The sequence below is a fragment of the Rhincodon typus genome, chromosome 7, assembly GCF_021869965.1.
Source record: "Rhincodon typus isolate 14 chromosome 7, sRhiTyp1.1, whole genome shotgun sequence".
Classification (NCBI taxonomy): Eukaryota; Metazoa; Chordata; class Chondrichthyes; order Orectolobiformes; family Rhincodontidae; genus Rhincodon; species Rhincodon typus.
Genome location: NC_063338.1, coordinates 45,089,381 through 45,102,780, shown reverse-complemented (window position 1 = coordinate 45,102,780; position 13,400 = coordinate 45,089,381). Strand labels below are relative to the sequence as shown.

Below are 13,400 nucleotides of genomic sequence, written 5' to 3'. Positions count from 1 at the left end.
ACCTTTAAGATATTTGAATGAAGAGCCTTAATGCAGTTTGAGGTTTATGTGCTGCATTTTCAAACATTTGGATGTGTACAGTTGTATTGAGTGCTATTCAGTTACACTTGTGTAGCTTGCTGCATATTCTGACACTTTGCCAGTTATTGCTATTCTAGATCTATAATCCTTTCTTCCCAGCGCTGGTAAGAAAGATGCACCAACACCAGTGTTCTCGACCAGGCCAACATCCCCAGCATCGAGGTACTGACCACCCTTGATCAGCTGCAATGGGCTGGGCATGTTGTTCACATGACTGACATGAGACTCCCCAAGCAGGTGCTCTACTCTTAGTTCCAAAAACGGCAGGCAAGCCCCAGGTGGACAGAGGAAGTGCTTCAGTGATACCCTCAAGGCATTCCCACAGACACCTGAGAATCACTAGTCCAAAACTGTCCAAAGTGAAGAGGAACATCCGGAAAGGTGTTGAGCAGTTCGAGACTTGCTGTCAGGGAAAAAGTGAAAGCCAGGTGAAAACAGCAAAAAGAGGGCACTGCCACACCAACGCCCAATCCACCCCTTCCCACAACGACCTTCTGCCCAAGTGTGATGGAGCCTGCAGTAGCTGCATTGGTCTGTACAGCCACCTACAGACTCATCCTGAAAGTGGAAGAGAGTCATCCTCGTTTGCGAGGGACTACTGATGATGATGATGATGATGATGAGATATATAGTTTAAATGTTATTAATCTAAGTAAATCCTAATAATTATCCTCCCTGTTTGCATTCATTCCAACCGTTAACCTCAATTTCTTTTCTCTTTCCTTCCAGATACTTGACGGGAAAGATTTTGGAGTCCCTCTATTTGGCTATTCTCTTGCAGGCAACCTAGATCTCGATGAAAATAACTACCCTGACATGGCTGTTGGCTCACTCAGTGATGCAGTCTTGATGTACAGGTGAGATATTGTACAATAATCCCATTCCGTAGCGTTGCTAAGAATAAAATACCAACCATATTGGGGTAGAAGTCAGACAGGACCTGTTACTGCCCACAATTTCCTCTGCAAGTAATAACCATTTGGGCCTACACTATGTAGAACTGCTGTGCAGAACTTTCTTTCATTTCCTGTTAAACTGGTTTGCAATGTTAATCACTCTACCCTGCAAGTGACCGCCAGATTAGCAGAAAGCCGTCATGACTCAATCACTGTTCAGTAATCTGCTGTACTTGCCCTCTTGACAGTTATGTTGATTGGTTGGCCAGTAATAACTTTTACTGTTTCCTGCCCTCTGGCACCAATTTTTTTTCCTGGTTGCAATTGTTTTCATGCTGTACAGCTGAGTTTTTCCACTTGCTATTGGTTGGTAATGACCTCAGTAATGTTGCAATCCTGCATTAACCTATCTTCCTGCACTGACTAAGGTTACCACAGAAGACTCACCCTCTCAACCTCATCCCTCACCTGAGGTATGGTGACCCTCTCAGGTTAAACCACCACCAGTTCTCTCTGGAATGAGAGGGCAGCCTGCTGGCCTACCAGGACTATAATGAGTTTTATCCTACATGTGTAGTGCAGGTTGCAAACTTTGCTGAGTTAGCACAAAGTCACACTGGTGGGAATTAAACATGTCTGGCTGCAAACCTGCCAGTGGGTGGATAATTCAACCCTTGGGGATCAGTCTCATTGTTTTTGTCTGCTCTGCCGCCAGACTTTGTGTCTCAATGACCAGCATGCATGCAGTACTTGAAATGTAGTCTGCCACAGAGTGATCATGACCTTTTCAGATTTTTATATTCTATAATTTTGTCGATGTATTTCAATACAATGTTTATTTTATTGATTGCTGCTCAGCATTTAATTAGATACCCTGAGCAGTGGGGACTAAGGACAGTTAACCATTCTCTTTTGGTTCATTCTTAGTTCAGCCCAAAATGTGCAGGTTAGGTGGACTGGCCATACTAAATTGCCCATAGTGTCCAGGGATATGCAGGCTAGGTGGGTTAGCCATGGGAAATGCAGGGTTACAGGGAAGGAGTGGGTCTGGGTGGGATGCCCTTCGGAGGGTCGATGTGGACTCTGGGCTGAATGGCCTGTTTCCACGCTTGTAGGGATTCTATGATTCTAATTCAGATATAGCCATGAAGTACATATTTCAATCATTTTCCCTACCTTTGTGCAGCACTTTAATTCTGTAACTTCTCTGGTGCTTCTTCCATTTGGAATGCTGCTCCTGAATTTTATTTTCTACAAATTTGACTATTTTGCATGAAGTTCTGAACCCAGGTGACATCTGCAGCTCGAAACAGATTCAGATGAGAATGTGGCCTCACTGACAGGACCAACATTTAATGGCCATTCCTAATTATCTTTGGGAAGCTGATGCTGAGCCACTTCCTTGTTATCACTAATGGTGGTGGAGGGATTAATATTTAAGTTGATGAATAGGACACTTCTCTAGTGGTCTGTATTGTCCAGATGGTATCGAGTTTCTTAAGTACTGTTGACACTGCCGCCATCCAGCTAAGTAGAGAATATCCCATCACATTTCTGACATGTGCCTTGTAGATGGTGTGAAATCTTTACAAATGGGTTATTCACCACTGAATACCATGTCTGGTCTGTCTCTGTAGACCCAATATTCACTGAGAGGTTGAGTTTCGGTCAGTGGTGATTCTGTATTGTAGATAATCAGGATTTCAGTAATGGAATACCATTGAATGTCATGGGGAGATGGTTGGACTCTGTTGTGTAAGAGATGGTTATTGCCTGGTGCTTGCCACTGAATGTTGCTCACATCTTGCTGCATGTGGGCATGGAGTACCTCAACGTCATATTTGAGGAGTTACTACTATTCCACAATTAGTTTCTTATTCCATTCACTGGATTCCCCTGCATTTGTTTTCGTGAATAGTGATTTCTGTAGAACTTAATCAAAAACTTATTGGCAATTGACGTAGGACATTTTGTGGCATTTTCACAATAGTTTTCCACTTTTGAGTCCATGTTGTTTGCTGTTTACTGGATTATTATCGTACAGGTAACTTTCGTGTTCAAACCATATCATTATTTTGCACAGAAGCGAAGTAAACATAACGGGTCTGAGTCTGTTTTGTCAATTGTTTTTTGAGAAATGCTATATGAGCCTGTTTTCATCTACTCTTACCTTCCCAATGTTGCTTGACTGAATCCTGTTGATCAACAGTATTTCATTAACTTCCTCTCTAATCTGTCAACATTCTAGGATACCATGTACCTTTTGAATTATTTTTGATTCTTTTCACCATTTACCAGATTTCCATCTCAACTATACAGAAGTCTTTATCTTTTGCGAGGCATTTTATTTGTTCTTAACGTCTTTCCTAGGGCACGACCTGTTATCCAAATCACAAAGAAAGTCACTACTACACCCCAGATTATTGATATGAAGAAGAGCCATTGTCGTAATAATCAAGGATTTTGGTAAGTAATGTAAAACCGTAAAAGTGTCGACCAATCTATATTTGTTTAAAATTACCCATCATGTTTCTCACCAGTATGACAAACAGGTGTGTTTCAGTTGAGAATCAGGAACTGCTGATGGATGCAGGTGGAGGAACTGGAGAGCAGTTGATGGGGCAGAGATTCAACTAAAGCTGCAGACTCTCCTGAGAGCTTTTACAGGGCCTTTGATAGGTTGGTTGCAGAGGTTATGAACTAAAGGGTGTAACCTGGTGACCATTACTTCCTGTTCCTAATATATTTCACTGAATCTTGTGTTAAGGAATGCATTAGAGGAGATTCAGCTGAATCTGCAGTATCAGAGACATGTGATTCAGATATTTGCTTCACATATTGGCAGGTTATTTTCCTGTAATTTGAGCGGTCACAAACAAACCAGCTACCAGTAATTTTTAAGGAATATTCAAATTGATTTTATTTGAAAGATAACCAATCTTCAATCCAGCACAACACAGTCTCAGTTATTGAATATGTTTTTAAAGCATATTTATCTTTGGTAACTGAACAGAGACTAGCCCTTATCTTCAGACATTTTGTCTTCCCTAAACTCAAGTGTGTACCTGAGATTCTCTTCTTGGGCTTTTGTGATTCAATTGTTGATTACCCCGCTAAAATCAGAGCAGAAATCCATACTCTGGGGTTATCAACTCTGTCAAATCCTGCTATTCAAACAACCCTGAATTATGAACATTAAGCGAGGAACAAAGTCGGAAAGTTTGACTGGGAGCTGTCATGCAGAGTAATAGATGGACGTGCTGGCAACAGTTGTTGCAAAGTAATGGATAGAATAAGCAGAACGGACAGATTGGAATAGTATGTTAGGCAGATGAAACGGGAACAGACACACCCAAGCTGGGCTGATCAGAATATACTTCAATGTGAAAGTCAGGCTGGTGAAGAAAATGATTGAACTTGGGGACAACTGCTAAAAATACTTAAAATGCTAGGAAACTGAAGACGTCTTTTGAAAATGTTCTTATGAGGATCTGAATGTTTCTTGATGCTGTGTGATTAACATGGAATGATCAGGAAAAGTTTAACGTTCAAAGAGAACTGTGATATAACTGTTACAGGCTCACTAATATAAAGCGATTCATATTGGATAAATGAATTATATTTGTGTTTACTATGCTAGTAACAGTACCAAACCAACAGAATATGATTCTTTTAACAAGCCTAACAGAGCTCCTACCATTTTTCTGTATATTCTCCATCACCCAAGGAACTTGCATCCAAATTGTGGCTCCAGGATCTAACTTTTTCTAATTTGTTCTGCTTAACCATTCCTGTAGGAACTAAGAAATGGGTTGTTCCAAAGTTTTGTGTATACTAAAATATATAATACCTTTTCTTTACAGTATGACTGTCAAGGCATGCTTTATGTACACAGCTCATCCCAGCGATTTCAATTCCATGATACGTAAGTGAAAGAAATATCTCCCTGTCATTTTGTTATTTTTCTGATTAGTTAATGTTACTAATATGATTAATTCCCTATTTAGATGTAATCTATTGGATTGAAGCTGACACTGCACCACATAAGGTGGGTTGGAAGCCAAGAGTCAGATTTGCTGGGAATGTTTCCGTTAACAATGTGACTGGCAGCCTCATATTAAAAGCGCAAAGAGAAGAGGAATGTGTCACTCAAATAATACAGCTGCAGGTAAGAACTTCTTAATATTAAAATTTTAGACAGTCTCTTTTTATTGGTGACTGGAGCTGTACCCATTTTAAAATAATCTTGACATTTTTATTTGATTCAACGTATTAAATCATCAAGCACATTTAGTTTAAGCTTTTCAAACTTGACTTTAGTGAGAGATGATGTATACTAGACATCATGTGGTGCACTGCATGAATTTCTGTAACATTTTTTTCAGCAGAAGACAACGTTTTTGAATTATTTATGCAATGTAAACTCCATTTTGAATACATATATGTGGAGACCTAGTTCCTCATTTGGGGCAGTCTGATACTGAAGATGGGTATGCTCTAGCGGATGCTGTACATGATCTTTGTGCTTTTTATGTGGAAAAGCCTTGATTTAGTTGGGGCTTGCTGGCATCATGGTGGGATTCAAACCCATGACCCGAGAACATTAGCCTGGGTTTCTGGATGACTAGCCCAGTGATGTTACTGCTATGCCACAACCCACCCTCAATGGTGGCTTGCCCATTAATTGGCCAGTTTAATTGGCCTCAATTGGCTTAAGGGTAGACAGGCTTGTTCATGTCTTTTCAGTACTAGACTATGTTATGTATATTACAGGAAAGGTGGTGGTAAGGGTAACATTGCTAATTAATCCATTTCATTTTGGATTTTCAGGAACATATCCATGATATCCTACACCCTATTCCCATATCAGTTGGAGTACTGCTCAAGCAGTCAAGACGCAAGAAAAGGCAGGATTCTAACTTAATTGACTTGCTTCCTGTCCTTGAGAAGAGTGATCCCCAGCGTACAGAGGTTAGGGTTCAATTTATTGATTGTCTCATTTATATAGCATGTGGGTTTGTGGTTTCCTTCAATATACTCATTCTGCATTGCAAGCTGAAACCACAATTTGAGCTTTTTTGGTTACCTAACAAGCACTCTTACACTTTTAAGAGAAGAAAATTTTATTCTCTGGTGAATCTTTCCATATTTTAAATGCAAAAAAATCTTGCAATTCCGAAGTTTATGCCCATTGAAGTGGATAGCAAATCGTATTAGGTCGGTGTGATACTCCCTATAATTTGAAGTGCAAATGCAAATTACACAGGCAGAATTCTTTGCTTCTGTGTTCATTTAGTTTGGCTGTAAGCAGAGTTCACATTTGAGCACCATTATAGGCAGCTTCTCAATTTGTCGTGGGCTAGCCTGAGATTTCTGTTCACTGAATAGTTTCTGTAAGTGTGGTTCACGCAAATGTCATGGTTTCTCTAATTATTATTTTGATACAGGTTGAATTTTTGAAGGAAGGCTGTGGTACTGATGCCATTTGTAAGAGTAATCTCGAATTAGAATACGAATTTTGTTCCAGGGATCAAAACCAGCAGAACAATTTTATTCCTTTACCTAAGTAAGTCTTTAAATGACCAGTTGGGTTTTTTGTTCAACATTTAAACAAAGTGGTGAAATGGATCTATTTGGTTATTGTTAAAAGCTGTAATGATTGAAGTAAAACTTTTCATCTTAAGGTGTGTGAACTTGGTAATAGTTCACATATAGTTAAGTCAATTAACATTCACTTAGAAAAGGTTTTGGAGAAGTAAATAAAAAGAAGTCATGCTTTAACCTAAACAACCAAGAGTACTGCAGGTTTACATCTCCATAACTGAGAAGCTTTAGACTTGTTATTTAAATACAAATTCAAATGAACACCTGCATTTATTTAGCATCTTTCACTCATTAAAATATCCAAAACTGTGAAGCACTGAGCCATGTTGGCAACAATAGGGTAGTTGACCAAAAGTAAATGTTTCAGGAGTGACTTAAAGGAGGAAAGGGAATAGTGAGGAAATGAATAACTTAGAGTCCAAGTGGCTAAAGGCATGCTCATCATTAAAGGTGACTATAATCGAGGAAGTCAAAGAGGCCAGAATGAGAGAAACTCCGATATCTTGAAGCATCATGGGACTGGAAGAAATTAGAGCTAGGGTGGGCCTGGACCATGGTGCTTTTGAAAACAATGGTGAAAATTTTAAAATTGATGTCTCGTTTGAAGCTCAGCAAGTGTAAGGATAATAAGGGAGTGAGGAAGGATAGGGGCAATGGAGTTTTGGATGATCTCAAGTTTACCAAGGGTACCATATGGGAGCCCAGCCAGGAGTATATTGGAATAGTTCCAATGGAGGTAACAAAAACAAAGTTAGAAAATCTTGAAGTAGAACTAATTGGCCTTGGTCATGGTTTCAGGCTGTTAAATGTTTTGGTGAGTAAATGGAGATTGCAGTGGGGACTGAAGCCAATTGGTTCAGCAATGTTCTTTAGGTAAGGAAATCAACCAAACTTACCCTTTCTGGCTGAGATGTAACTCTAGACCTACAGCAATGTGGTAGATTCTTAACTATGGTGTCCACTCAGCAGACAGGGAGTCCTGAACACTGATTCTGGACCTCCTTGAAGTCTCATAACCTCAGTTCAGACATGGACAAAGAACTATGTTGCTGATACCACCTATTGCTTTCACTCAACTGATGGATCATTGCTCCACCATATTGATCACCAGTTCAAAGAGGGCTGATGATAACAAGGAAACAGACTGTATTCTGTGTGGGAGGTTTCTGTCACCAGTAGCAGCTTGGTAACACTTCACCTGGCTGAGCTGGCCAGTACTGGAGGAAAGTTCGGGCCTGCGGCAGGTGGTGAGAAAACCAACAAGAGGGAGAGACTGATTTGGGCTTGTTTTCACCAATCTAGCTGTCACAGATGTATCTTGGCATGACAATATTGTTTGGAGAGACCTTCCTTGTGCAAAAGACCTTGCTTCACACTGAGGATATGCTCCATTATATTTTGGCAAGACCACCATATGAAATGGGATAAATTCAGATTTGATATACTGTCTCAAAATTGGACTGGAATTGCATTTCATCACTCTAACTGCCAAATGCCTTGCTTTACCATCAAGGCTTAGGCCTTGTTAAATGAACATGCCAGGAACAGCCTGGGCATACCTAAAATGACATACCAACCTGGTGAAGCTAGAGCACAGGACTACTAATAAACAGAAAAAAGGTTTTTGAGAAGATTTGTAGCTTGGGTTGTTGATGCGATTGTTGACTTGCTCACCGAGCTGGTAAGTTTGTTCACAAATGTTTCGTCGTCATGCTAGGTAACATCATCAGTGCGCCTCCGGTGAAGTGTCGGTGTTCTGTCCCACTTGCTATTTATGTGCCTTGGTTTGTTGGGCTGGGTGGCATCACTTCAGGATTTGTTTCCTAGGTATTAGGTATATGGAAGTGATGCTACCCAGCCCAACAAACCAAGACACATAAATAACAAGCAGGACAGAACACCACTTCACTAGAGGTGCATTAATCATGTTACCTAGCATAGTGACGAAATGTTTGCAAACAAACATACTAGCTCAGCAAGCAAGTCAGCAACCACATAAATAGAAAAGCTACGTTGTTGATATTGACAAAGCTAAGCGATTTCCACAGCCATTGGATCAAATGGAAGCTCTGCAGTCCTTTTTAAGTAAAGTATAGCACTGGCAACAACCTGACAATGTGGAAAATTTCCAAACAATGTCCTCTTACAAAAAAAGCAGGATTAATTGAGCACAAATCTGTAGTGTGATGGAATATTCTCTACTTGAGCTGGCTGGATGCAGTAACATGACAAATATTCGAAACCATCCAGGAAATGGCAGCCCGTTTAGTTGGCTTCCCAATTACCACCTTAAATCTGCTCACCTTCTGCCACCACCACCTCTTGTGTAGCCATTTGCCAGGGATCTTTCTTAACAGCATCTTCCAAGCCACTTCTACAGTCAGAAGAACAACAGCAGCAGACATATGGATCACCAGCTGCAAGTTCTCTTCCAAGACTCACCTGTATTAACTTTGGAAATATGTCACCATTCCTGTACTGGGTCAAAATACTTGAATTGTCTTCCTAACAGCTCTGTGGGTGTAGCCGTGCCACAGACTGTGGTGATTTGGGAAGGCAGGTCACCAACAAATTCTCAAGAAGAGTTCAGAATTAGCAATAAATGCTCACATTTTCGGTTATAACCACTTTCCCAGTATGAATTTTCTTTAAAAATTGACATCAGTCTACTCAATACTTAAGAGTAAATTTCTGCACATGAAGTTCTGAATTTCTGATTTAGGTTGTGGAGCAGTGAAGAGGTAGCGAGGTGATGTTATGTATGAAAAGTAATGCTGTGTTTTCAGATGTCACTGAAGACAGCATGTAGATGAAAAATAGGAGAGCTCAAGCATAGATCAGAAGACACGAGGGTCACTAGAGGAATTGGTGCAGGATGAGATGTTATCAGTCGTGATATTTCTGGGTATGATTTAGACTGATGAATAGAACCAGATCCGCTAACCATGGGGAAGCACTTTTGGAGGATAGTCTGCCTCGATATGTCAAGAATCACGGTGTGGACAATTTAACTTCATCACATGAAATGTCATTTGTGGCTTTGATTAAGAGCTTTTCAAAACTGGGGCAGGACTGAAACTTGATATGAACAGATTCAAACAATTTAATAAATTCTTCTACTGTTCTGCTTCTTCAGGGATAAAACAATTCCAGTGTTTAAATTAAAGGACCAGAAGGACATAGTTCTAAAAATAACTGTTACTAACAAGCCATCAGATCCTAAAAAACCAGATGAAGACGGGGATGATGCACATGAAGCTCACCTGATTGCAACATTTCCAGACACTTTAACATACTCTACATTTCGAATTCTGACATCAACTTTAACTTCAGTAAGTGCTTAATTTCTTTCTCCAATAATTCCCTTTCTTCATCCCTGTGCTGAAGTTGCTGATCTTGTAGATCTGCAGGTGTATAGAGACATGACCCATTCAAGCTAACCCTGTGAGACAGATGGTGGGTGTGATTCAGTTTGGCATCTTTGGAGCCCAACATTATCAGCACCTAATGCCTTTTTAGGGATGTAAATCAACATCCAAAATGGAAATCCTGTCCTATTCCCTCCCAACCTTTGCTACTGCAAAATAATTCAGCAAATCGTACATGTCCAAGTGGAAGCAGTTAGCTCACCCTGAACATGTCCGTTTCTAATCTATTTCATCAAGCGTTATACACAGCAGTACTTTAATCAAACAACCCAATAGGAGAGCTAAATTCTTCTTAATTGGTGTCTCTTTTCTGTACCTACTTATTTGCTTATTTATTGTGAAATTTACAGACATTTTACACACATATGGCATTGTTTTTAAATTAGGACAAAGTATCATGCACAGCAAATCAGAATGGGTCTCGAGCAGTCTGCGAATTAGGAAATCCATTAAAAAGAGGATCTGAGGCAAGTTATTTTTCACTTCAATTTGTTAGTCAATTATGTATATAACTTGTTTATACTTCCTAAGTGTAAAATTGATAAATTAACATCAGCCCGTTTTCTGAATTAATTTACTTTGCACAAGGCTCTGATTTGTCTTGAACATAACTCTAATATGGTAGCCATTTTGGTTTTAGGTTACTTTCTACTTAGTTATGAGCACTGCTGGAATTACATTGGACACTAGGAACCTCAATATCAATCTACAACTGGATACGTAAGGCCAACTTAACATTTCTATTTTATTTAAATTAATATATATTTAAAATTGCAGCTGCTGAAGAGGCAATAACATCTTATAAATAAGGAGCATGGATAGGCAATTTCTGCCCTTCAAGTCCGCTCTGTCATTGCAAATCTGGTTGTTTCCTCAAATTCCCTACCCTGATAGATTTTCATCAACTTGTTTAAAACAAAAATTAATCCACTTCGGCCTTTTAAGTATTCAAGGATTCTTCTTTCTCCACCTTTTCAGGAAGTGAGTTTCAAAGATTTATTCCATCTGAGAGAAAATTCTTTGCCACTGCTCTGTTTTAAATGGGTGACCCCTGATATTTAAACAGTAGTCTCTAGGTCTTGATCATCCCATAAGAGAAAACTTCTTCTCTACATCAGCCCCATCAAAATTCCTCAGGGTTTTGGATGTTTCAATCAAGTCACCCTAATCTCCAGCCTTGCCTCTCCGACCTTTACCTTATGAGACAACTGCCCATTTTATATATGAGTCTGACAAATCTTCTCTAAATTGTTTCCAATCCATTTACATCCTGCCTTGAATGAGGAGACCAATAGTGTACACAGTACTCCACATGTGATCTCACTAGTGCCCTGTTTAACTGATGCATAACCTCCCTACTTTTGTATTCCATTACCCTCAAAACATTCTGTTAGCTTTCTTAAATACTTGCTGTTTTAGCATATGCACATTTTATAATTCATGCACAAGGACACCAAGATCCCTTTGCTCATACATTTCATGAACACCAGATAAGAGCATAAAGTATTTCCTGAAGAGATAACTGAATAATGACCAGAAATGGGAACCCACACCAGGTTACTAAGATAGCCACGGCCATTTAGCTCCACCAAGCATCAACAAATTTAAACCTCAACTTGTGATCTTCCTAATTACCTCTGCCCTGATCAGCAGAACTATCAAAAAGCCAACTTTAATATTTTGATTGATCAATTATTTTGTAATTGAGACTTTAATTTCCATTTACAGGACCAGTGAACAGGCGAATGTGTCAACAATTGCTTCTGCTCAAGTTATGATTGAACTACTTTTGTCTCTGGTTGGGTGAGTAAAGTGTCCTGCTTTCTGTCCTTTTGGAATGAATATATTCTTTATTGTGTCTGTGTGGTGTGTAGAAAAAGTAAATAGTATAAACATTGAAGCATAAGTAATGTCATTTGTTTTAACAGTGTTGCCAAACCATCCCAGGTTTATTTTGGAGGTTCCCCACTTGGTGAGAGTGCTATGAAAACTGAAGAGAATGTAGGGAGTTTGATTCAGTATGAGTTCAGGGTAAGTGTAGCAACATCGTTAAAAATAAGTTTCCTTAATATTTTAGATGTCAAATAACGTGTAAAATATTGTTAGTTTAAAACCTTGCCTAAAGACTGACTGTAACTCGTTAAACGATGAAAAGCATTATATTGATTTACACTTCAAATGTTTTCTTTCCCCACAGATAATTAATCTGGGCACATCACTTAAAACTCTGAACACTACCTGGCTACAAATCAGGTGGCCAAAAGAAATAAACAATGGAAAATGGCTGCTCTATTTGGTGAAAATTGATTCAAAAGGCATTGGTAATATTCAATGCGTGCCTAGTAATGAAATTAATAATAGAAAATTAAAGGTAATTTATAGTTGGCTTTTAATTCAAAGCTGAAACTGACTTACAGGGTTATTGTGTCTTATGTTGTAATATAGCATTGCTTTCTTGATGAGTTCTGCTGTCACTAACATCAAGTTGGGTGTTTCTCATACAAACAGCCCAACGTGTATTTAGATATTTTTAAGTAAGCAATCTGATTTACGGACAGTATTCTTCTTTTCACAGAAGCCAGCATTTAACTGTTATTTGTTTGTCCTTTCCAAAAAGAAGTTAATAGCAAGGGGGAGGAAACATGTTAACACAGGGGGAAGAATGAGAAACAAGTATTGTGACACATTGACGTAGAGTGTGTTTACATAGTTTTCGTCATGCAGATATTTACTCTCCTGTCACTAAGAACATTGGCAGAGGAGAATGGTCTTCTAGTACCTCTCTCATGTAGCTGTTCTTTCTGAGACATGTAATTTCTAGCAATGAGCACCATGATCAGGCTCAGAAATGCTAGTGTAGTTTTTTTCCCCTCAATTTCTAGCTGGGAAGTGAAGTGTTTATAGAGTCCTAAGTACTACATCAGCTGAGATCAGTTAACGCAGCACAATTTGGGAATAAAACCTCAATCTTTGTGTCCTGGTTAGGTCACAGATATACGTTTCTATTGACAATATCTATTTGCAGACATAATTCACTGATTATTGTGTGATTTTTGTAACCTATATGAATTACTTTTATTTCAGGAAGTTCCTAACCAAATAAGGAAAAGAAGAGAGCTTGAGGGCAATGGACCCAAGAAGTCAAGATTAACATCCTCTCCTGAAAGAAAATATATAACTCTAGTAAGTGCAGATATGGATCCAAAACTTTTGTTTCAAAATTCTTTTCATTCCAAAACTGACTGAGACTATGTAAACATTCTACAGGATTGTGACCGGCAGAAAAATACTAGATGTGTTGATATAAAATGTCCCCTTCAAGGTCTTGATAGCAGTGCATTCCTGGTTTTACGTTCACGGTTATGGAACACCACTTTCCTAGAGGTAAATA

The 13,400-nt window shown here is 39.1% G+C and overlaps 1 protein-coding gene across 2 annotated transcripts in view; it reads left to right on the top strand.

Moving 5' to 3' along the window:
• itga6a (integrin, alpha 6a) overlaps positions 1-13,400 on the top strand; it is a 74,711-nt gene that overhangs the window by 48,407 nt on the left and 12,904 nt on the right. For both annotated transcript variants that reach the window (XM_048599200.1, XM_020514394.2), the window contains exons 9-22: positions 811-938; positions 3,348-3,443; positions 4,841-4,902; positions 4,985-5,145; positions 5,808-5,948; positions 6,425-6,543; positions 9,718-9,913; positions 10,396-10,476; positions 10,650-10,729; positions 11,738-11,812; positions 11,938-12,040; positions 12,207-12,380; positions 13,094-13,192; positions 13,277-13,393. In XM_048599200.1, the coding sequence (XP_048455157.1) occupies positions 811-938; positions 3,348-3,443; positions 4,841-4,902; positions 4,985-5,145; positions 5,808-5,948; positions 6,425-6,543; positions 9,718-9,913; positions 10,396-10,476; positions 10,650-10,729; positions 11,738-11,812; positions 11,938-12,040; positions 12,207-12,380; positions 13,094-13,192; positions 13,277-13,393 (1,632 nt within the window). The remainder of the gene's footprint in view (positions 1-810; positions 939-3,347; positions 3,444-4,840; positions 4,903-4,984; positions 5,146-5,807; positions 5,949-6,424; positions 6,544-9,717; positions 9,914-10,395; positions 10,477-10,649; positions 10,730-11,737; positions 11,813-11,937; positions 12,041-12,206; positions 12,381-13,093; positions 13,193-13,276; positions 13,394-13,400) is intronic.